The sequence below is a fragment of the Panonychus citri genome, unplaced genomic scaffold (assembly GCF_014898815.1).
Source record: "Panonychus citri isolate SS breed McGregor unplaced genomic scaffold, ASM1489881v1 Contig00093, whole genome shotgun sequence".
Lineage (NCBI taxonomy): Eukaryota > Metazoa > Arthropoda > Arachnida > Trombidiformes > Tetranychidae > Panonychus > Panonychus citri.
Window position 1 is genome coordinate 220584 of NW_026515498.1, and position 25658 is coordinate 246241.

At 29.2% G+C, this 25658-nt stretch overlaps 3 protein-coding genes and 2 long non-coding RNA genes across 11 annotated transcripts; 3 read left to right on the plus strand and 2 right to left on the minus strand.

Moving 5' to 3' along the window:
- Window positions 1-3271: 3271 nt before the first annotated feature.
- Window positions 3272-6513, plus strand: LOC128387779 (uncharacterized). 4 transcript variants are annotated; one of them, XR_008325177.1, is made up of 5 exons: window positions 3272-3661; window positions 4426-4564; window positions 4764-4843; window positions 5422-5838; window positions 6324-6513. It is a non-coding gene; the product is annotated as an uncharacterized LOC128387779 (long non-coding RNA). The 4 variants fall into 4 exon arrangements; XR_008325175.1 differs by having other exon boundaries at window positions 3273-3647; XR_008325174.1 differs by having other exon boundaries at window positions 3276-4564.
- Window positions 6514-11274: 4761 nt separating this feature from the next.
- On the minus strand, window positions 11275-14946 carry LOC128387767 (fatty acyl-CoA reductase 1-like). 2 transcript variants are annotated; one of them, XM_053347033.1, is made up of 7 exons: window positions 14791-14946; window positions 14223-14665; window positions 13589-13661; window positions 13210-13316; window positions 12104-12685; window positions 11743-12000; window positions 11275-11626 (listed from the first exon to the last, which is right to left on the minus strand). In XM_053347033.1, the coding sequence occupies exons 2-7, from the start codon at window positions 14588-14590 to the stop codon at window positions 11479-11481; spliced, it is 1536 nt and encodes a 511-aa protein (XP_053203008.1). In that variant the 5' UTR covers window positions 14591-14665; window positions 14791-14946; the 3' UTR covers window positions 11275-11478. The 2 variants fall into 2 exon arrangements, with proteins under 2 accessions (XP_053203008.1, XP_053203007.1); XM_053347032.1 differs by having other exon boundaries at window positions 14745-14934.
- Window positions 14947-15525: 579 nt separating this feature from the next.
- On the plus strand, window positions 15526-18491 carry LOC128387766 (protection of telomeres protein 1-like). Its single transcript, XM_053347031.1, has 2 exons — window positions 15526-17762; window positions 17853-18491. The coding sequence occupies exon 1, from the start codon at window positions 16103-16105 to the stop codon at window positions 17756-17758; it is 1656 nt and encodes a 551-aa protein (XP_053203006.1). The 5' UTR covers window positions 15526-16102; the 3' UTR covers window positions 17759-17762; window positions 17853-18491.
- Window positions 18335-25640, minus strand: LOC128387768 (G-protein coupled receptor dmsr-1-like). Its single transcript, XM_053347034.1, has 4 exons — window positions 25192-25640; window positions 24147-24392; window positions 22884-23034; window positions 18335-20020 (listed from the first exon to the last, which is right to left on the minus strand). Exons 2-4 carry the CDS (start codon window positions 24383-24385, stop codon window positions 19169-19171), a joined length of 1242 nt encoding a protein of 413 aa, XP_053203009.1. The 5' UTR covers window positions 24386-24392; window positions 25192-25640; the 3' UTR covers window positions 18335-19168.
- Window positions 20951-22905, plus strand: LOC128387769 (uncharacterized). 3 transcript variants are annotated; one of them, XR_008325169.1, is made up of 4 exons: window positions 20951-21375; window positions 21467-21616; window positions 21688-21851; window positions 22419-22905. It is a non-coding gene; the product is annotated as an uncharacterized LOC128387769 (long non-coding RNA). The 3 variants fall into 3 exon arrangements; XR_008325170.1 differs by having other exon boundaries at window positions 21537-21616; XR_008325168.1 differs by having other exon boundaries at window positions 21467-21851.
- Window positions 25641-25658: the final 18 nt, after the last annotated feature.

Genomic DNA, 25658 nt, shown 5'->3' on the forward strand with positions numbered 1-25658 from the left:
TAAATCAACATTAAATTGTTGTTGTTGTTGATTTGTTTTGATAACTTTTACTTTAGTTAACTAATCATTTAGTCACTAAAATTCAGGGTAAATAAACATTCAGTTTATTGCCTTTTTCATCCTCATCATCACCATGATTCAACTCCCTCCCTCTCTCATTCACTGATTTCATCTCTTAATAACTTAATCCATAACAGGAAAGTGATTAAGATTATTATTATTATTATTATTTCACAAATCTAGGTGAAAATGATGTGTCACTTTCAACTGAAACTGTTGATTGCGTGCTGGTTTTTTCGTCTTGTATCATCATCATGAAGATGAAGATGATGATGATGATTATCACGTAAAAGTTGAAGTCATCATGAATTCATGAACATTGAACAGATCAACTAATTATTTACATTGGAAACTGTAAAGTTGAGCCTCATGATGATGATTCGTTATCATGGTTATCAAGTTGACATTGCTGATTATTTGACCTAAATAGATTGTAATTAAGTTTATCTTAACTACTACGACAAGTTATTACAATAAACTGTTAATCAACTTCAATTGTTTGCTTCATATCAATTGAACATTTAAATTGGAAACAATTTAATCAATCAATTACATTGCATCTTCTTGTGATACTAATCATCCTTGTTAATATTTGGTGACACTGTCATCATTTTGTTTTTTAAACCAGTTAATTGTTGGCAACAATTAACATGCCAGAAAAACAAATCTTCATTGAGACTTGTTGATGAAACTAATTTAGTTTAATCAATGAATCAAAATGTTTGATTGTTGAATTTCCTGAAACATGAAACGTTTTTTTTTTCAGGTTTAATTTTAATTTTTGAGTTGATTCACAATCAATTTTGATAATTATCATGATTTTTGCATGGTAATTATTAGATTTTTTTTCTGTTCCTTGTTTATGTATTTATATATTTCATGTTAATTGTTGAATTTCTCATCCTTAATGATTAACCTTGAAGGTTGATTAAACTAAGTTAATAATCATCTTCATCGGTTTGATCAACAGTTTTGATCAAAACTAAATTGTTGATTGACAACATGAAATGTTGAACAAGAGCAATTACATTAATACTCATCATTATCATTGAATTTTGAAATTATCTTTGTTACAAATCATGAAGTAATTAAGGTTTACTACAATTGACAAACTAATTGATGATAATAATAATTATCGAAAAGGTAAAATAAAAAACCATAATTACCATCAAGTTAATAATTATAGAGATAAACAATTAGTTAGATCACTGAATTAACCATTAAGGGTTATTGGTCAAAGTGATTTGGATTAAGATGATGATGAGATTTATCATATTTTTCAATCAAACTGTCAATCAATTAACTGAACCTTGAACAACAAAATGATGAGAACATGAAAGTAAAACCCTCAGGGTGAATCTCAATTCTGTAAGGGAAATATATAAATAGATGGATAGATAGATAGAGCATGAGATTAGTGAGAAATCAGAAATCAGAACTCAGAACTTTTTTTTTCCAGAATCTATTGTTTTCACTTATATTGTTTCAATGAATTCAATGGATCTTTGTATGTGTGTTTGTGTCTTTTTTTCCTCCATTTTGATGGATGATGATGATGAAGATGATTAAAGAGGAAGTGGCGACAACAACTGTGAACATGTCGACAGACAAAGAGAAAGTCATCATTTTGTACCAACATGCCTATCATCATCTTCATCATCTTCATCATCATCATCATCATATCAATTTGTTGTTGGTTTTTATTGTTTCGGATAAAATCATGATAACCTTGGTTTCGTTATTTTAACCATCGTAAATTACTTATAATTCAATTACGTTGACTTATATTGTTGATAATCATCCTCCCCCTACACTACCACCACCTCATCATCCTCCCTGTCTTCATCATCATCATCATCATCATCGTCATCTACATAATCATTTTTGTTTTCCACTCTGTCAATCCAACATCTAAGATCTTATCATTAGGATACTTAAAGTGTTTCCGGTTTTAAATGTATTAATATAAATGCAAATAGAAGATGAAGATTAAGATGAAATAGATGATGAAGATGAAGATGAAGATGAAGATGATGATGAAATGATTCTCAAAGTGGGTAAGAAGGAGCAAAATGATCTGGAAGAGAAAAAAATTTCTTCCATTTTTATGGTGACTTTTTTTTCCTTCTCGCAACTTGGATTTCGCTGTTTTTATTACTATGATTATCGTTACGATTATGATTAACTTTTAACTTGTTTTGCTTATTTTTCTTAGTAATTGATAGTTACGAATTAAATTGTTGTAGTTAGTCAGTTAATTATGATATTCTTATATTTCTCTCTCTCCATAAGATTAGTGATTAAAATTAAATCTCTTGTGAAAAAATAAGAATAAGATTTGTTCTTGATAATTTTTCTATTAAAAAAAAGAAGAAAATTTTTCGCCTCAAATCTTTATCCATATTTGATATTTGATTGGATTTTCCAGTAACTGTGATTAAGTGGATGATTAACTAATTGATTAAGTGAAAATCTTAAGTACTTAGAATAATCAAGAAATGGTTTATACCGAAAATCAAATAATCAAAGAAACGGTAACTTTATTATCTTAAGTCAATATTGATGATGAATTATTATAATATTAGATTGTCATGTTATGATTATCTTCATCTCCTCCTTTTCTCCTTGAAATTTATCATGTTTATTGTTAATAATATAATGATTATGTTTCATCATTTGGAACCAACTATTAACTTTGATTAAAAATAATTCATTCTGATTCATGATATTATCATGCTCATGATTTCACTTTGATCATCGTCATCATGGTAACTTAAATCATCTTTGTTCCGGTGATTTTTATATTCCATCATCAACATCATCTTAAATTATTCAATTCCCTCAAGCTAATTGTTACTATTAATCTTTTTCAAGAATTTTTCTTACTTTTACTTTTTACTTTTTCTCCATATTATAAATGGTCAGCTTTTAATCTCTGTTTTTAATCTTAAATCAATTACGGGAATAAAGTATTTAGATTATCTCGGGATTGTAATTTTGTTTTTTTCTCTTTATCATTACTGTTTATCACTTGGAATCAATATAAAAGTAAATAAAGTTAAAAATGATTAAAGAAATTAAATGAGTTTCGAGTTAATTACACCAGTAGATGGCGTTGATTCACATTCGATTTTCCAATTTTCGGTTTAAGTGGCTCCCTCTGGTTTTCTTTTCTTCGTTAATTTTTTATTCTTTTTTTGGAAAACAAAAATGTTTTGATTAATTTGTTTTCTATTGTTATTAATTTAATTGATTTCTTTTTATTTTTGTTGATTATTAGTTCTTTTTGTTCATTGTTAATCCCTGTATTCTTTTTATCCAGCTCCCTATCTTTTCTCTCTCACCCACTTTTTCTTTGAGAATAGAATTAACAAGGATAATATTAATTCAATTGTTATTCTTTTATGATGAAAATTGTCTATTTCTCTCTCTCTTTTTGTTGATTTGTTATGACCTATGTTGATGATGATTATGGGTGATTTGGCTTAGTAAAAATGACTAACCATTGGTTACCGGATGATAGAGAGAAAGTAATAATTTACCTTCATTTTCATTTTGTTATTACCTGATGGATTATCTGCTTCACCGTGAGTATAATTGGGTTTGTATGGTTGTAAATATTATCTCATAAAAAAAGCTTTGACCATTTTTATTGTGTGGTGTTGCTTTTTTTAAGAGCTTTTGACTTTTCTATATTCATATGTAAAAAAGGGTGTATGGTTGATTGAATAATATCTATGTGAGGTGACTGTAAGATGAGAAGAAGAGAAGACTCTAATTGAGTGAGTGAGAGAGAGAGAGAGAAGATATAAAAATGAAGATTATGTTTGGATGGAAGAGAGAGAGAGAGAGAGAAACTTAGTGAGAAAGCGAGTGGAAAAATAATATATCTTTTTTGATGATGATGAAAAACAACAACAGCAATTGCCAAATTGCTATTAATACGCTAGTCTAATTTATATGTTGATCGTATTAACTATTTAATGATAACAATGAATGTTGACCGCGTGTGTTTAATTCTGTATTTAGTTAACAACAATGAGAGAAAATATGTTTTTTCTCCCAAACTTGAAACCTCCATTTATGAATTACCATTATTCCAATTTACCTATTTCCGTATTTCTCTCTCTTCTAAATACATTTATTGATCCGTTTTCTCTCATTATGTTTGCCGGACAGTTAATACTCGAGCTATTATGTTTCCTATGTAGTATTGACCTTTTTGTCTTTGACTGAGGTCAAAACCGGAAGGGTAATACTAGTACAATTAACTGTATAATAGGAAATCATGAAGCAGAAAAAAATTGAAAGAAGAGTAAATTGTTTACTATATTGTACTAATATTATTTTTATTGCATCTTTCAGAGAATGAGAAACAATTGGAAGATCAAATAACGGTCAACATTTTGGTACCAATATAATATCCCAAAGGAGGAGGAGGAGGAGGAGGAGGAGGAGGAAGATGATGAGGCCGATGTGATGATAATAGAGGAGCAATGAGTGAGTAAGTAGAAACTGAGAGAGGACGTAAAGGTGATCCGTTATAAACATTTGTTCAAAGATCAAAGGAAAAAAAATCAATTTGTAACCGGGTTGAGGTCACTTTCTCTTCGTCATCATCATCATTCTATTTAACATATTCAATTTAAACATCATCTCTCTTTTTTTCTCTCCTCTTATCATCCTCATCATCATCCTTTAAGTTGTCGCCAACAACAAGTTTCTCCGTCATCATTTTTACATGAAAAAGTCGACCTTTATAATGTCCTCAGGTCAAACATCGGTAAGTAGATACTCTGTTAGCCCATCTGCCCGATGCCTCTAGATGATGAAGATGATAAGGGAAGAGAAAGAGAGAGAGAGAGAGAGAGAGAGATAAAAGAAGGCAAATAACAACGACAACAACATTGGATAAGCTTTAACCATCTCCATCTTCATCTTCATCTTCTTCGTAATCATCTTCAACTGTCCATTACAATTTGACTTTTCTCTTTCTCTTTCTCTGTCTCTCTGAATATCATCCAAAGTATCTAAGTGAATCTCCCATGACGAAAGAAAAGGTTTTTCTCTGACCTTGTTTCTCTCGCCTCTATCAGCCTTTTTCTCTCTCCTTTTTTCTCTTCCTCATCCCATCTTCGCATCTCTCTTGCCTTTTTTTCCTCAATTTGCTTTGCTTTCAATTTTTTATCAATTTTGCATAACAATTTCAAAATTTCCCGCTTTTCTTTTCCAAAGAAAACTTATTTCTCTTGAATTATTTTTTTCTCTTCATCTTTACAAATTCAAATTCATCTTCATCTTATTTTTTTCTCTCTATCTAACCATCTATCTATTTCTCTTTCCTTCTCGTAACGCTGTTAGAGGCCAATTAGAGGTTAAAATTTGATTGACAAGTAACACCAAACATTGGAAAGATGTTAATTTCATTTTCATCCTCATCCTCATCTTCATCTTGATCTGTTTACTTGGATCAGCAGAAAAGTGAAAATAAAAACACTGAACTAAGGTAAAGTATCTGAAGAAGCCTAAAGCCTGAAGATGATGAGAAAGATGATGAACACAACGACATACCAATGATCAGGATGGGAAAATGATGATTGGATATAAACATAATCTCAAGTCTACAATTAGTATCTCAAGAAACCGAGAAAAAGGAGATAATAACTCCCTTTGGAGAATCTCTCCCTCCATCAACAGAGTGAGAGAGAGAGAGAGCTAATCATCTCCACTCTAATCATCTTTAACAATCAACATAAACTAAATTAACTACGATCAATGGTAATGGTTTCATGGCTTAATCACAGTTTAATATTCATATTCACATGTAATTTGATTTAATTGTCATTACAATTTTCCCACATTTTGACAACCTTTCATTATCCCATCAATTGAATTATAAATTGTCCCAATTAACGTGCCGATTTAATATTAACACCACTCGTTAGATGCCACCATCAGCACGTTATAAAATAATCGTGGCTCGAAAGGTTCAACAATTAATTACAATCAAATTAACGATTAAATTTTCAATGGTAAAGTTGAAATAAACTTTGAAATTAATCAAAACTTGAGACAACAATGAAAAGGGAAATTGTAATGACAATTAGATTACTACCTGAATATGTTATTAATTACTCGTGACGTTAATTGTGACGATAGTTAGTTAATCATTTATCATCCATATTCCATATAAACAACTAACAATCATTTTCTTTTTAATTATATTAATTAATTTAATTCATTTTCTCATCTTTTCTCTGAAGGATCAATCAACAGAAAATAAGGAGAAAAACTAACTAACGATTCGTAATCAAACTTGTTTCCATCGCAATTAACTAATAATTTACTCGATTCAAGTCACGTAATTATCAAGGTAATCAAGGTAAAGTGATCTTGATGATTAACCAAATACCAACAATTTAATAATAATCAATAAATTGTTTTAAAAAAGTGCGAGTGTTGATAAGTATAATTTGAGTACTAATCAATTTTAACTTGGCCACCAATTAGCTTTTAATCATAACCATAGCAATTAAGTTAACTGTTAAATAATAATAGATTTCTGGTAAATTGTTTCAACCCTCCGGGTGAATCAACAATTAGATAACAATTACCTTAGAAAATTAGTAAATTAAAAGTGATCAAAGATTATTGGAAAATTAAATGAGTGTCAATTAACTTTAATTCATCATATTGTTGATTATGATTAATTTTACATCTTGATTGTAATTCAAATGATTACAAACCATTAATTTAATTCAATCAATTAGAAAACAAAAATGTTTCTAATTTAGTTAATCATTTGATTTCCTTGAACCAGGAAGCTCATTGTTAATCAAGGTAACTTTCAACTTCCTTTTACCCTGGAGCTTAATTTTGTTTTTATATTAATTTAATTTATTATTATTCTGATTATAACAATTTAACCTTAAACGATTTACATTAACTGAAGGTTAACAATTAAATTAGGGTTATTGTGGTTCCAATTTCCAATTAACAAATTGTCATCACATCATAAACTGTATTATAAGTTTTTACCTTTGATTTGATTTTTGTTTTTCTTTCATAATTGAAAGTTAATTGTCTTTAGTTAATCAAGTTAATTGTTTACTATTAGTATCATGAGTAATAAAACTCACAATTACAAGTACCTTTCTTTAATTGTAATGATTATCGGTAAGATATTGGTAATAATTAAGAAATAATTATTCTGTATGAGAATCTTTTTTTTTGATTTGTCTGATTACAATTAAAGGTAAATTGTGCCAATCTATTTACATAGTCAGTTAATCAGTTGATTGCTTATAATTGAATAATTCAAGTGTTGATTGTTGATCAAAGGGCCTTCAAGGACAATTGATTAAATTTAATCATCATCAGCTTATTTACTTATAAATCCTAATACTTATATAAGATGAGTACTTGATTACAATTAATTTTTGATTACTTTTAATTGTTGTAAACAATTAATGACACACTTTGTTTGTTAAAATTGATCAATTGATTGTGATGATGTATCATGATAATGGTAATAATTGATTTATTGTTGGAACCATTGGTTGGATAACAATTTAATTGATTAATTGTAATTAAAATAAGCAACTGAAGCCGAAACAAAATGAAAAGACAAAGATGATAAAAGATGATAACAAAGAGGAAAACAAATGATGTTGACATAAGATGAATGGATAATTGATTTAATTATGTCAATTGCAATTAAAGAGTCGAAAGTTAATCTGGAACAGTAATTAAGGTTTACCGTAAGATTGAGTTTGAAATGATAAAATTTAAGAGAAGGAGAAAAATATAACAAATTTACTGAGAAAAAGAGGTGAAAAGGGAAACGGAAATGATGGAGATAAAGATGAAGATGAAGAAAGATTTAGATGAGGGAAGATGTTAAATCGATATCGATCTGAATTCTCACTGTGAAAAGGAAGATGGAAAAATGAGATGAAAAGTAACTAGAGGATTTTGGTAAGAAGAAGAAGATGAAGATAAGGAAGATCGATGGATTAGACTCACTTCATCCTCATCTTCTTACATAAAGAAGATGAATGTTACTCTTCCATAGGAGAAGATGAAGAGGTTCATCTAGTTACATTCCGTTTTCTTTTCTTCCATTTTTATTCTGCGAAGTTTTCGTTTTCTCTTCGCCATCTTCATCGTATCTTCTTATTTATCATCTTCTTCCATTTAAATTCCATTGACCCATTTTTCTTTCGTTCTTCTCTATCAATCTTGTCCATCTCTCTCTCTCTCTCTCTTTTCATCTTCGAACTGGGAGTTTAAACATCGAACCTTCATCTTCCTCATCTTCCTTATCCTCATTATCTCCTTGATCCATCTCAATATTTAATCGTAATCATAATTTACTGTTTAGCCTTTAATCACTTTTCTTTTACAATTTATTAATTGTTACAATCTAAATTCTGACTCATATTCAATGTTATCCAAACCTTGACTTTTACATTTTGATTGGTGATTAATTAAATTAGGACAGAATTGAAATTTCAATTCAATTTCAATCTCAACAATTAACTTTCAACATATCATCTTGATTACATCTTTGTTTAGTAATCAAGCTAATTGGTCGTTTGTTGATTAAATTAAGATATTGATTTGTTGCTTAATTATTTCACTTTCTCTTATTAATTGTTATCCAATTGTTTGTAATTGATTGGAACTTTTTTTCTCTCACCTAATTTACTACAATTAACTGATTATCAACGTTGCCCTTGACCTTGATTGTTGCAAATAAAAAAAACGATTCAAATTGTTGTCAAACATTAATCACGAATATATCAAAACAATCACAATGAATTAACGGCAACAATCAAATCAAATCTAATTGAGGTAAGAATAAAAAAAACAACAACAATCAATCAAAAAGTTATTAACTTGATAGACTATGATTAGTGTTAATTAATCACTGATTAAACTCATTTTCTTATAATTGTAATTTGAACTTAATTATCAAACTAATCAGATCGGAAAGGTTGAAATTTGTAGGTGAGTTTTTTAATCCATTGTTTTAACACAATTAACTTTGACATTGACAATGATAATCAATAATAATTGTCTCTAGATTTAGTATTAAAGTTAACAATTAGTCAATAATCAAGTTAAAATTAACCATTGAAAGTTTTAAATTAATCAAAATCAGTTAATTGTGAGTAAAAGTAAAAAAATATAATTTTTTTTTATTCCTCTTTCAGTTAATCGTATTATCAATGATTAACTTAAAATTGTAGCAATTAAATTGATTCACCAATGGATTGAAAAGTAAATTTATTAACAGTTTATTTTTAGGATAACCGTTAGTGTTAATTTTGATTGTAATTAAAGTTGATTAATTACTTTGAACAAGTTGAAAAGAATGGGAAAAGTTTTCAGTTGATGCAATTTCGAGGCTAACTTTGGATTTCCAACTGAACTTGACTCTTTGCCTCTCTCATCTCTCTCTCTCTCTCTTCCTCATCATCTTTATCATCCTCATGTCGTTTTGAGACAGAGAGAAGGTAAAGATTTGTAGGAGGAAGATGAGAGGACGATAAGGAAGACAAGAATTCATCAAGGCCAATGATGGACCTTTTTTGGAGTCAAACCAAAGCTCGAAACCATATTAACACCAATACTCTAACCACAGTTATAATAAATTCTATGAATTATTATTATCTTCCTGAAAAGATAAAGATGAGGATGAAGATGAAGATGAAGATAATGATGATGATGGTGATGATGAAAATAATGGTGAGAAATCAATCTTATTGTAATTGATCATCTTTTCGCTCCGAATTGGTGACAATTTATTCTGATTATATTTTACTTTCTCGACTTTCTGATCTTTGTTATTTCTTGAGATAATTTGACTTTGTCAATTAACTTGATTGTGATTGTTTCTGTCTTTCACAATTAATGCAATCAGTTAATTGTGAGAAAACACAATTAGCTGTAAATTGATTTGCAACATACTTGTTAAATTATTGGATTGAGGAAAATATTTTTGCTGATCTTTTTAAATTGCTCATCGATGATGATTTTTTTTTGGGTTACTCATCAATTAATTGGCTTGTAGCCCAAACTAATTGTAACAATTTACCAATTGCTATTAATATGGTAATCAGTAAATCGTTGTAACTCTCAGTTTTCAGTTCCGGACAATTTACCAAATTACTTAAAAATATTTTAATTGTTTTCCAATATTATGTATTACTATTGGTTACCAAATGAACTAATTTACCTTTAAAACTTACGGTAATTAAGGAAACAGGAAACAATCAAAACAAATCACGTTTACGAGTTAATTGTTAATCTCATCATCTTGTTGTTAATTGTAATTACTATTAACATCCTAGAAATTAATCATTTTCCATCATTTTGATTGTAATCAAACCGAACACAAGATGATTAAGATTGTAAGATAATAGATTTCGCTTTACTTTAAATTGTATTGATTAAGTTAATTGTTATTATTCAATAGACCGACAATTAACTGATATTAGAAGGTAAATGAATTAACTAATTTATTCATAATCTTTATTATTAACTTTTAATTGTTTAATCGCAATGATCTTGTGTTTGTTTCCGAAACTGAATCAAACATTTTCTGTTCATTTCAATCTCAACTTTCACTTAATTGTTGCCTGAAACAAGTAATCAACTAAACCGGTTTAAATTGTTGATAATGTTATATTACAACCAGTTAATTGGTCAGTGTTTTAATCATGTTTTTCTTAGTACTGATTCTTAATTATCATGGTTTTGAAAGTTAATTAAGTTGCCAATGAAGGTAAAAATGTTATCTACCAAAAACTCAACTGTGATCAACTGATTCCTGTGGACTCAAATCAAATCAACTAAATCAATGATTAATCACTAATTGTAATCAATCTTACTTTTAATCTACTTGTACCAACTAATGATGTTTATCATCACGATGATTAAGTTAATTATTTGAAACATTTTCATTTTCTGCCATCTCGTTCAACCAAACCAGGAATTAACAAGTTAATATTTTTAGATGTTAACAATTTAACTTAATTTAACAAGTTACAATCTATCATTTAACTTTGCAAATAGTTAATTAGACATTGAGATTATATTTAAATTGATGGGAATACAACTGGATTTAAATTCCTGAGTTAATCAGTTTCTCATGATGGAAAGACAGGAATTTAAATATGATCAACTCAATACACGTACAACAATTAATTGTGATGATGATTAAAACATTTTTATTAATTGTAATTGTAATTTTATCAAAGGCAAATGGGAAAAACTTTTGGCGAAGTGAAAATGATATATTGTTGTTGTTGTTAATTGTGAGCTTTGCTTGAGATGCTGTTTTCCATTGGAGTTAATTGTTTTATAAACTGTATAAATTTGCAAAGCAAACAAAACAAATTACAGGTTAATTTAAATTAATTGTGGTTTGTTGTTGATTCGAAGGCTTAATTTACGAACAACATCTAGACTCCTATGGAGGCTTGATTGCTTGTGGAGCGATTGGTAAGTCACCGTGAACAGAAATCCAACTTTAATCATCTGTGTGATCAGGTAAAGTCTAGAAATTGAAAATGAAAAGCAAACAATTAGATTAATTAGTTTGGTTAAAATGACCTGTAATTAGTTAAATGTCAATTATTTTGTTTATTACAACATTTGTAGGTTTATGTTTACCTTTTGATGTTTTTTCTTGCCTTAGGCAATGTTGCTGGATCCTCTTTTAAAAGATACTTTCTAACACCGAGAATGTAATTCTCAATGTAATCACACCAATTAATTGATCCAACATCGAGGCTGAATTTGGTAAAATCATCAGGTTCCAATGATTTCATTAAGTTGACAAAATTTTCATTTCTAAATGTCCACTCATTGGTAGTGAAATATTCCAATGCATTCATGGCTCGATGAACTTTCTGATAAACTTGATTTAAACTGTAAAACAAATATAAGAAAGAGAGAGAGAGAGATAGAAATCAATTAATTACAAAGATCTGAATAGATGAGAGGATGAGATCATTAAAATCACAGTTCTTACATTGGTTTATGTCCAGTAAATTTGAATAGAAGGTCAACAACAAAGGCGGGAATATAATGTTCAAGGAGAAGGAAAAATGTATGGACAAGCCTGTTGGAGTGAAATGAAGCTCCAGGATAACGGAATAACTGATTAGATGGATGTTTAATCAGTAGATTATGTGAAAGATTTTGAAAGGTATTCCAAGTGATTGGATTAATTGATCCTGATGTACAGTTAATCACCGTTGGACTTTCATTTGCTTTGGTTGAAACATACCAAGCAGAGACAATCAATGTATTGGCAACAATATCAACCGGAATCATATCACAAATTTTTTCACCATGAACGTGCATGGTACGAAGTACACCTTTACCAGAGGAGACAAGGAACCCGGAGGGTCCATTGTAATTATCAATCCACCCTGGAATCGGGTCTTTCCAAGAAGCGGTGATAATTGAAGGTCGCACTATGGCGATTGGTAAAACGTTTCCTTCTTGATGTAACAAATTTTCAGCCAAAGCTTTAGTATAATGGTAACTACTTGGTCGTCCATTGTACAATTGGTCAGCAATGTTGCTCAGTAAATCATCGTCCATCCACCTTATTAATTGTAGAGAGAAAAGAGAGAAGATAATTAATATAATTAAATGTTAATTGTGATTAAGTGAAGAAGGAAAAATGATGGTGAAAAATTGAGAAAAAAAAAATTCCCTCAAAAAAAAAGTGAAAAGTTTTTCTAATTTTCTTGTTAACCAAATTTCATCAACTGTGAAGGACAATACTAATCATAGATGAGAATCTAATTATCTTCTAATACAAATTATTGATACTGAATTAGGGAAGATTATAATTAACTATTAATCTTCTCATCATCATGATAATTGGGAAAATTTGTTGAGGAAAATTGATCAAAAACTAAAAAGAAATTAACTAAACATCATTTATATACAATAATATTTGAGCGAGGGATTTATAATGTTTCCTAATCTTGATTAGCGATTAATTATCGTGGATTCCAACTGATTGTCAGGTGAATGGTGTAACAATTTAAAAGAAAACTTTCTCTCCACCATCATCAGTAATTTAATTATATATATATATAAATTGTGATTGATTCTTCTTACTCAGAAGCTTGAATCACTTTAGAAACTGGAATTGGTTCTGGATAAACGATCTCCTGGATTCCATGTTTCTCAATGTTACAATAGGCTGTAGATACATGAACCAAGGCCTAAAGTTTAATTACAATCAACGAGAAGAATCAAATTAAAAAGATTAGAAAATGATAATATTAATGATTGATTGAGAAAAAGAAACCACAAAACAATAACTATGAATCAATTAATGAATAACAAGATGATTGAGTAAACAGACAATTTACTCTGGTGATTAGTTGATGATGATGATTAAGTTAATCAATATGATGATTAAGTCTTTTAATTGTTAGTTATGTTAATTGTGTGTGTGTGTTTTTTTTTCTCTCACTAATTGTTGATTATTTACCTTAAGATTTTTTAATTGATGGCACAAATGTAAAACTCGGTTGGTTCCAGTGACATTGATTTGAATGGCTCTCCTGTTGATGGAAAGTTAAATTGTGATTAAATAAGCATGAGAAAATCAGTGAATAAAATCAAATTATAAAACATATAATATAATGGAAATCATGATTTAACATTGACGATTCACTGTTAAAAATTGGTTTCAAGGATTCAACAATTTAATAACAATCAAGTTAAAAGGCTAAACATGAGCAATCAAACAAATTAAAGAAAAAAAAATGTCTTGGTCATAATTGAATAAGTGTTTAATTGTTAGGCATTAAGCCAGTTAATTATTAATATTAATAGTTAATTTTCATTGTAATTGTGATTAAAATTATTATGTATTCAACAAATTGTCGACCTGATTAACTTTAGAGACACATTAATATCATTAATAGCCGGATGAACCAAATTTAGAAAGTTAAAAATTGTTTAATTGTGCTTGAGGCAATGAATGATAATTATATCTGGTTTGTAGTGTTTAGTCAAATACATTCAACTAAAAATAATCTGATGTAATTTGTTGATTGTTAAACAATCAATAACTGTAAATATAAGTATAAATATATATAATATAAATTATGAATACTCACTTAATTGGTTCATCAAATCTAATTGTTGCTGCTGAATGTATCACAATGGAAACGTTTTCCTTTAATTCACTTAAATCATTGTAATTAAGACCAAGACCTTCAAAGGTAATATCACCTGAGATTGATTTGACTTTGGTTAAGATTGAAGGATTGACACTACGAATTGAATCAAATATTTGAGATTCAAGTAATTCACGTAAACGGGATTGTGGTAATTGACCACCTCGAGCTCGAAGTAGAACATAAATTGTACCAAGAGTTGGACAATCACGAAGTAACTTTTCAATTAAAACTTTACCCAAAAATCCAGAGGCACCGGTCACTAAGATACACTGATCTCTGTAAAAATCCTTAATTGTCTCAACCATAACTTTAAATTTTTTCACCAAATTAATTGTTGATCATCAAGTGAATTTCAGTGAATGTGTGGGTTAGACTGTTAACTGTTAGAATGGAAATGATAAAAAACAACAACAACAATTTAGAGATTTACAATCAATACCGTAATGGAAAACTGGTTACCTAAACCAGTTTCGGGTTCCACCTCTCACTTGGTACTTGGGTTTACCTTTCGTTGTCTAAAATTATGAGATGATGGAGATGAGGGAGAAATCAACAATTCTATCGAATTATAATTGAACAGTTGACCTGATTTCTGATGAATACAATCCTAATGGTTTCACTCTCTCTCTCTCTCTCTCAGTTTAATTGTCACTTTTTTTAGACTTTCGTAAGTTTCAGCCGAGAGGGAGTTGGAAAAGTTTCGGCTCAATCAATTCAGCTGATTGGCTAGTTTCCTCTCTTTGTTTGCTTTTTTTAGACAAATTAAATTGTAATTTCAAGTTGATAGTTTACCTTTCAATGTTGTTTATTGTCAATTAAAACAGTTGTTAACGGAAATAGGTTTACAATGGACAATTTTCATTTGTAAAGAAACAAATAATGTCAAATTAATTGTCATTTTTGGGCTTTTCATTTGTTTCTTCTTCAAGTTTTACTCTTTCTTGTTTTCTTTTTCAATCATCAAGGTAATAGTAATGTGGGTGGATTGTTTTTGTTTTCATGTTAATTTCTTTTAGAGGTACTAATGTAGAAAACATTATTACCCCTGATAAAAGCATCTCCATACTTGTTCTTTAATTGTCCATTGACATATTCTTCAGTTTGTTCCAAAGCAATGTTCATATAACCATCAAGACTAGCCAATACTCCTCGGTAATCAGCATCACTGTTAAGCTTTACAACAACCGGTCGACCAGTAATTTGCTTGAGAAAATCACTCGGAGTTTGTTTTTTAATCATAATCGAACCTCGGGACTAGTCAACAACCAACCAACACGAAAACTGAATCACTAATTAATGAGAACGAGGAAAAAAGAATATGTAGAAAATCAAATTAATTCGATATAAAACAATTAACACACCAAAACAAAAAGAAAAAATCAAATTCAAATTCAATAAACAGATGAGAATAAATCAAAATAAAAGCCAAATGTTGAAATAGAAAAGAACTTGAAACGCCACCTGGTGGATAGAATTTTTATTCTTCTCTTAATTGTTTCGATTAATTTAATTTTCCACTTGAATTTTATTCTCACAAATGTCAATGTTTATTTAAAAATTATCCAAAAACTATAATAACAACTCAAGTATCTTTTCCAATCAATTGATTGTTAATTAATTTAAAAGAATTGTAAGTTTAATCAATTCAAGTGAAATTCCAAGTGGATGATTGTTTGATTATCGCGCTTCTATTCAGATAAGCGGGAAAATCTTTCAGATGTAATTGTTTACATTTATTGTGTTGGAATTTGCTAATTGTTGCTAATTCAATTTTCTCTTGAGTTTTGTTTAATTTACTCTAATTTAATTTTGTAATTATGTCCACTAGTAAATATCATTATTCTTCCCTTAAATCGATTCTTAATTCTTCTGATAAATATAATCACATTTTTGGTGTAATTCGTAAATATCATGAGCAAGGAGTTTACATCCGAGATGAAACATATGATTCAATTAAAGTTAATTTCTCATCAACTTTTGAGGCCATTTTACCTCATATTAAGCCTGGTAATGTGATACGAATCCATCGTCTAATAAGTTGTGGTGGTACACAGTTTAGATGTATTAAAGTTAGTGATGTCCTTTTGTTTTCTTCATTCAAGGATAAAGATGCTGCTTCTTATAAGGTTCGTTTTGAAGCTAAACAGCCAACAATTGAATTGTCTGATTTTGCTCGAGTTGCCGAATTGGAGAAATGGTTGGCAAATAAACTATTGGAAGTTTCCTTAAGAACAGTTACAATACCCACTTGGTATGATTTGGTTTGTCAAGTTGTTGACATTAAAGATTTGGCTCCTCATCGAGTCATCTTGATTGTTTATGATGCTTTCAATCCTGGTCTTCGGATTAATTGGCTTATACCAAGTGAACAATGGGAAGGTTTTCCTATGGATAAACTGGTCTGTGTTACCGCTTGGGATCGTCATGCTATTAAGGCCAGAAGACTTGAGAAAGGATCACTTATCGCTTTTTTTAACTTACAAGCATCCGAAGCTAAACTACAACCAGGAAATTTTGAGCTACATTTACGAGGTGGAACTCATTATGGTAAAATGATACGAACTGTTCATCCAAACAGTTTTCTTGGTGTTGGTTATAAATCACGGATGGTAAAATTACACCAAGAGATGAATATCAAAACACCAACAGAAAATCAACCCAAACAATCAAATGCTCCCAAAACGATTATTGAAGAAATTGTCGATTCAAACTCTACTCTTAATCCAGCTCATTCAACTCAGCTTTTAAACTCCGATGATGTTGCAGATGTAATTTGTGACATATCGGATATCGGCTCATCCATTTCAGATGAATCACCTAAAAACAAAGAGAGTCCTAAACCAATAATCTCTGTAAAAAAGTCAAAATTATCTTATGATGTTCAATTTCCCGTAATTTTTGACCTAAACGAGCCCGAAAATTTAATAGGAATCAAAGATTATTTAGCTGCAAATACAGATGAACGGTGTTGTATTAAAGCCAGAGTAATGAGCTACAAACCAATATCCCGAAGCATAATTGATTACATTCAATTGGTTTGTCCAAATTGTGATTACAAGGAGTCACCTTCTATCAGCACAATCAATACAATTAAGAAATTATCTGGGCCTAGAACTAAAATCTCATGTCCAGAATGTCAGAAAAAAAGTGAACCTTACCAGTTAAATGCGACACTATGTATCTACCTGTACCTTAGCGATACCGAGAATTATGAAATTCCAGTTACATTAAGTAAACTCGATCTAATTAAATTACTTGGTGTTCGCATGATCCCAGTTATGAATGATATCGAAGAAGCCAACAAAATATTTGATTTCCTTGATTTCATTTGTCCATCAATCAACTTAGAAGGACCGATCTCACCATTTAATTCCGATTCCAGGCCATTTTTGAAGTGGATTATCCAACGACAACCCGGTGGACTAAGGATCAAATGGGAATATCGAGCGTTAACAGTTTTTCCAATTAATTAACAAAGTAACTAATTAACTTTAAGATAAATGAAGACTTAATTAACTGTATATTAAATCTAATCGTCTCTTTTTTTTTCATCCTTTCCTTACATAGATACACTGATCATCCCTAAATTGTTGTTAATGATTCTGACAAAGGAATTACCAAAGAAAAATCTAGTAACCAATTAAGGAATCTCACCTTCATCATCATAATCATCTTCATCTACTAATCAAGTCACCATATTTTGCTAATGATCAATTTTATCAAGTTATCACTATCAAACCCTTATTCACAATTAGTGATTTTATTAATCACCTAAACAAATTGTGATAAAGAAATTTTCTCGTCTTGTTTGTTTATCAAATTTTCAACTTAAACATTTTTACTGTACAATAATTTCTTATATATTTCGTTGATTAACAAAAAATGTTCAAATACTCCGTTTGTAATAATAATCAAGAAAGAAATCGAGTTGATTAGTGACTAATGATTAATCCCCGATATAAATTGGAAACTTTCTCATCTTATTTGTCAAATTTTCCAAGATTTTTATTGTACTGAGAGTTACAATTATTTCTTATACATTTGATTGGATTACAAAAATACCGCTTAAAGCACGTTGATGGATAATCGATGGTGATAATAGGCCAAAATCAACTATTGGCAGTTAATTGTGGACTGTTGATTAATGTAAAAAGTTGAAAACTTATCCATTGGGCTGATTAAATCATCTTTTACAATTAGAATTGATTTTCTTTAATGTCTCATTGATCAAATACTCTTTTTGTAATAATTATCATAATCGGTGGAAACAGAAAACAAATGCAACTAAATTAATTCAATTGAAAGTAAATTTTGCACAATTAGATTCTAAAAATTTCCAATTAAATTGATGAACAATTAAAATGCTCTTTTATAATCATTATTTAAGCTCCAAGTTTACAATCAATCAATGATCAACCAATTCATTTGGGTATTTATCGGTTGATTATTTAATTGTCAGGCATAAAGAGTAATATTAATTGTTGTTAAATATTAATCAACGAAAAAAAAGCAAAAATTAGCAAAAAGTAAATTATTTAAATCTGTTAATTGTTATAAATACTTTGTTGTTAGTTAATTTATTTTGTAGAGACGAAACAATTAACAAAATTGTTGATTATACTTTATAAATACTTTGAACAACCATTTAAATTGTTGCCATAATAATGATAATCACAGGATAATTACGGCTAATATAGCTACTGAATTGAGAAGAAATCAAAAGAGAAGAAAAAAAATCATAACAATTAACTGATTAATAACAATTAGATTTGATTAGTTGGCACAGAACAAAAATAAAAGTAAAAGTTTGTTATTTTGGCGAAAGCGAAAAATATAAACTGATCAAGTTGATTGCGACAATCTAAACATTTAATTGTCGCAAATTAAACATATGAAACCTCACTTTTACCATTCTTTTGAATTAAATGATTAGTTGATTTGTTAGTTATCAAGTTGTGACGTGAAGCAATTAACTCGGTCTCTTCATTATCACCAATTTGGCAAAATATCTTTCTAAATGTTATCCGAAATTGTCTTGACATTGTACAATAAAGGATAAAATTGATGGCGCTATTAATTAGCGCAAGAATATCAAGTAATTCACCTAACGGTGAATAAACTGTTTGGAAGAAAGTTTCACCAAGGAAGACACTTAGAACGATTAAAATCCCTCCGGGCAATTCAGTTAACAAGAAAATCAAAAGGACAGCAAGTAATAAACGAGTCGTCCGATCATGAGCTTGACTTGATTCATGGTGATGATGATGGTGATTAGATTGATGTTGATTATTGTTGTCTAATTGTTGATTTTTACTTGATGGTGTTGATTGATTACCCGGACGTTTTGATAGGCACAATTCAATCCGATTTGTTGCTTCGTTAATTGTGCTTGATGGATCACAGGCTGGTGAATAACTCCAACGTCTACTATCATCAACCGAATCAGAATTATTATTATTGTTAATTGTTGTTGTCGTCGAAATTGTCACATTGGTTGTTAATAGATTAGGCTTTGAATTACTATTAATATTGTTCATCAGATTATTGTTATTACTGTTATTGGAAGATCTGAGTCGAGCCTTTCGTTTATCGGCTTCGATTAAGATTTTAATTATTGCCAAACTGAAGTAAGTTAATAAAATACAAGGCACTAATTTGGTTCCTACACTAAACACCCAAAAATTAAGATTCTTAAGAAATTTATTGTGTCGTAATGAGATTTCACTCCAATCAATCTGAAAATGGATTTAAAATAAACAGATTAGGATTAGTGGTTTTCGTTGGTAAATGAGAAAGTTATTCAGATTTGGTGATAATCTTTAATTGTTACTTTCAATTTCTCTGGTTAATTAATTTAAACATTTGGTTTACTGGTTTAGATTAAAAGAAAAAGAGGAAATAATTAGTTTACAATGTAATAAACAACGAACTGGGAGTTAATTGTTGCTTCGAGAATATAGTTTATTCTCGTTGATTATTATTACAATGATTAAAAAGTGAATAACAATCAAGTTGTTGTTACGTTTGAATAAGATGAGAAGTAAAAGTTTTCTTATATTAAGAAAGTAATAGTTGGAGGAAAAAAACTCCTCAAGGAGATGCCTTTAAAATGAGTTTTTGTTCAGATATTTTTCACTGAATTTCACCATAATCATGAGAAATTATCATGATAGGAGAGAGAGAGAGAAAGATAGAGAAAAGATGGAGAAATATTAAGAGTAAAATGTCAAGATGATGAAGATGGAAAATGGCGGAGGGAAGAAAATGTTCTTGAGGCCTTTGGATAATTTTACCTTCTTAAGAATCCATTCTTGAGATTCAAGTGAAAACCCATAAAGATCAACTAATGATGATGGAAAATCAAACATTCAATCAAAGAAAATGATCCAATCAATTAATTGTAATGAAAAGTTTTCTCTTTAAGGATAACTTACTTTTCGATAAGTTCGAGCACCAGAGAGAGAGAGAGAGAGAGAGAGAGAGAGAGAGAGAGAGATGTAAGTCTATTCTCTCTCAGAATAAACTTCAAATTCTTATTGATAGAAATTGAAAGAAGAAAAAAATAGAAGCCTTTAGATGAAATAGAATCAAATCAAATTAAAGGTAAGAGTTTGATATATGAAAATGAATAGGAATTCATTAATTACCTGAAATCCAGTTAACGATCAACAATCAGAAAGAGATGAAAAAAATTAAGAAAACTGATTAACCGAAACTTATTGTTAATCTCAAGGCTTAACTTTAAATCTTCTTGACGAATCAAATTGTTTTTTCATTTTGAATCTAATTAGATGATTTGCCATTCGCTTACATGTAATAATCTTAAATTGTCAACTGATTAACAATCAAAATTAATTACAATGGATAAGAAAAGGTAAGATAATCCAATTGATTTTCTTAAGTTTATCTATTTGATCACCTGATTCACTAATTGTTACATTGTTGATTTAAAGGTAAACAAAATCTTATTGAAACTAATTAATTGTCTCCAGACAAAGTTGATTATCGTTAATTACGTTTGATCATTGATTTAATTCCGTCTCAACGGTTGATATTCACAAGATAAATTAACTTAAATTTAACAGAAAAGGTAAGTAGCTTTTTTGGTTGTTCGTTTCACCTTGAGATCCAAGATTCTCATATTTTACTTCATAGAGATTCAACTAATTGTCTTAATTTAGTTTCTCTTCTCCCAATCAGTTACCCTTATTATCTGGATTGTTTTTTCCTCATCTAATTGTCTTTGAACAGGTAATCCTCTTTTCTTTAATCCTTGACAACACGACCAATTAAGAGTAACAATTAATTCACCTTTCCGTTTGGTGTTCAATGTAAGTCATTTGTTTTTATTTCCATTCTCAGAACTTTTTTTCATCTTTTCCTGATATTTTTCCATCTCTAGAAAATTATCATGTTGTTAACTTTATCTTCTTCTTTACATCTTACTAATAACGATAAATTCTGTTGAAAATTCATGAGGTAATCGCTTAGAATCCTGATGACGATTAAAAAATATTCCAATAAGGAAACAATTTAAGTCGAAATTGTAAAAAGAATTCGAAAATGGTAAGTGATTGTTATTCTATTTTGTTCTTCTCTTTTTCTATTCTATTCTATTCCATTCAATTTTGTTCTATTCTCTCCAATTCGAGTTATTATTTTCCTCTCAGAACTTGTTGCTATCATGATATTTACATATTTTCTTTTTCTATTCTTATCCATTTCTCTTACCTTAGAATCCACTCCCAAACCTTTGGTAATAAATTTTACCTTTTCTCTTATACATATAAAGTATATTCCAATGGAATTGATGAAACCATTTACTGTTTATTTTTCTTCGTTACTCAATCTGGTCCACCCTGTTTTCCCTCCTAGATTCTCATGTTTTTCTCTCCCCTTAAGTGTTTTTCTTTCTCAATATTCTCTCTCTCTCATACAGCTGAATAGTATTCTACACCCACCGGTGTGTTGACATTATTCCATGTGTTTCATTCATGTAAAAAAATCTCTCAAATGAATGGATTTATCTCCATGAATCTTTGTTACAATTTCACACAATCCACCAACTAAACATGTTTAATATTGAGAATCTCACCAGTGATTTATTTTCCCTTTTACTTTACTCAAATTTAGAATCAGCTGAATCTATCGATGAACTTTTCCTGAACTCTATTTATTTATAAATGATTTGGATAGAAAAGTCATTTAATCAAACAACATCAACAAGTATTGACCTCAACCTGAACTTGGTCAACATTTAATTATACAAAATGATTGATAGAAATCAATGATTTCATCTTTAAATAATATTTCCAACCTGAAATAAACCAATGAAATGATGATGGATGATCAACAAGGAAACAACTTTGACCATGTTAATATACAAGAAAATTCAGTGACCATTATCAGAAATGAATCTTGAATCAATTCATTTCTCAATTTGATATTTTCACTGATGGAAATGGATCATGAAAAGTGTTACAATTAAAGAGAATGGACATTTTTTTTTTCAACTGACCAAATGGTTACACATCAATTAACCTGATTATCACCAAGTTGACAATTATCATTTGATGGAGAGATGAAATTTTCTCTTACCCTGTAATAATAAGATTGTTCAACTTGCACCGGTGAAATGGTAAACGAAAGGTACATTGGAACACAAAATATTGGTACAATCAAATAGATCGAGATGATTGAGACAACAGCGTTTCTCATTGTGAACCAAGTTCTACTTTGGGTTGGATAACTGGACATTATCGAGTTGCCATAAAATGGATTCCCGATCACAAGGTAAGTATCCAGAATAAGAAGATAATAATAATAATAATAATCGAATATTATATTATCATGAAAATGGAAGAGAAAACAAAAAGTTACATATTAAATGGTAAATCTTTTCATCGTTTAAACCTTAAGCTTTAGAGATGGAATATTATCTCGATATTCTGGTAATTCTTTTATTGATTTTCTTTTTTCTCTCTCTCATCATATTCCATAGGAATTATTATTATTTCTATTTGTGGTCATTTATGTACATTCTCTCTCCTTTTATTCTGTTGAAATGGTTTTTGATTGTTTCCAGATTATAGATTGTTATTCATTTGAAATGGTTAAATCCATCGGATGAATAATAATATTACACCAATTCTCATATATTTATATCCAAGAATCAGTTAAACAAGTATTTATATTCCGCAATTTATTAATATTGAACGCACTTAACCTTAGCTATAATCTTAATCCTCTAAAATTGCTACGAGTTAAATAGCCAATGATGGAGTTTTTTTTTCTTCTTCTTGTATTCATTCAATAGGAAAACGATCTGATTATCAGTTATTATCATGGTTCTTTTTTTTTCATTCAATTCTATTCCATGGTTAGAATTTATATCTATTCCATTTAGCTGACTAATTAAGATGTTTTCTCATAAATCTTTTCAATTTTCATTCAATTCTCATTCCTCCTACGCTCGGGAGTGATAATATTGTCGAAAGTATTATATATAAATTATGAATTTGATGGTAATTCAAGAATGATACTAATATTTACTTAATTCACCCACACGCCAATGTAATGTAAATGTATTTACAAATGCATGATAATAACAATGATAAATAACTGAAGGAATGAAAATAATTGTCAATTTGGTGACAGTTTTTGCAAAATTTGTTAATATTAATGAGATACTTTTTTTTCCAGCTCAACTTTTATTACAATTGGTTTTCAATGTCTATTTATATCTTAGCATATTAGATGATCTCGAATTACTAATGTTTACCATTATCAAGTTTGATGGACTTTCTATTGGAAAAGGTTCATCTTAATGGATGACGATTATGTGACATCCTGGACACTTACCTTACGGATAAAAGCCTCCAAATGGCAAGAAGAATAGTTAACCATGTTGATATTGAATGAAATACAACGGAAAAATGAGCATGAAAAAGTGTAAAAACTGTCCATGGGTAGGAATACAATTCGGTGGTCGGTTGATCCCGTCGGATGTAAGTGTGAATCGAGAAGGGCATATAGTCAAGCATCACGAGCATATCGGCAACGGCCAAACCCGTTAGAATGGCATTGGTTGGGGAAACCATATTCTTCCTGAAAGGAAAAATAAACAAACAGAAAATCAATTAATCAACAATCAAATGGATACACAATGGGAAGAAACAATCAAATGGATCATTGAAAGTTTGCAAGATTAAACAACATTGAAACGAATCAAATCAGTCAACAATCAATAACAATTAATATTCAATGTTTGTCCTAAAACGTAAACATTTAATATATTGTTGTATTAAATTGATTGTTATTGTTGTTTTGGTGATTATTTTGATGATCAAATATCATCTTGCCAAGCAATTAAATCCCTCATGATTATACAAATGATGGGCATTAGTTAATCAATAACTGTACTTATTGTTATTATTATGTAATAGAAGATGAAATAATCACTAATTGACAGGGTTCTAATCATTACAATTAGATTCATTGTAACAATCAATGAGAGAAATGAAAGTTGATTGAAAGAAATTTGAACTAATTCAATTGCTAATTTGTTTATCTAATTGTTACTCGATACAATTGACGAAACAATTTACACAAAAATCACATACACAAAGTGATTAACCTTTAATTCAATCAGATACAAATAGACAAACTAAATTATCAATGGAGATTAATTTTCATCTTCAAATGTATTAATTGTCAACAATTAGGGACAACTTTCTATTGTGATGAAAATGTAACAACAATTAAGCTCTCGATCATTGAGATTAACTTAATTGCTCAATTAACTGATTTTTTTTCCTTCGTTTCGTTTCATTATTAGTTCAATATCAAACCGAATCAAATTAAACTCAATCAATTGTAATAATAATACTGATTTAAAATTTTCCACCTTAATGATTAACTTTAATCACGTTTGTAAATGTTAAATTATCTTATTGTTGTTAAATAACCTGGAGAAATGAATTTGATTGATATTTGATTATTTTGCCGGAAATTAGATTTTGTTTGACTTGATATGTTGTTGATTCGTTGGTGAATTGGATTGTAATAAATGATGATTATTGTGATGATGTTGATGATGAGGATGATTTAACATTGAAAGTTCATGATGATCTTGAATAAAACTCTGAATCCTCATGGGTGAAATTGTGATTGTCTGTTGAACATCAAACCATTGGACTGGTAACATAAATACACTTTTGATAACCTCGTTGATTACTGAGCAAAGTTACAACAATATATCACAGTTTAGAATAACAATCAATAAAAATGCGATGTTAATGTTAATTGTTGAAAGTTATTATTAGTTAACTTGAAGTTAATCAAATTTGATTGATTCCCTTTTTGATTGTAACA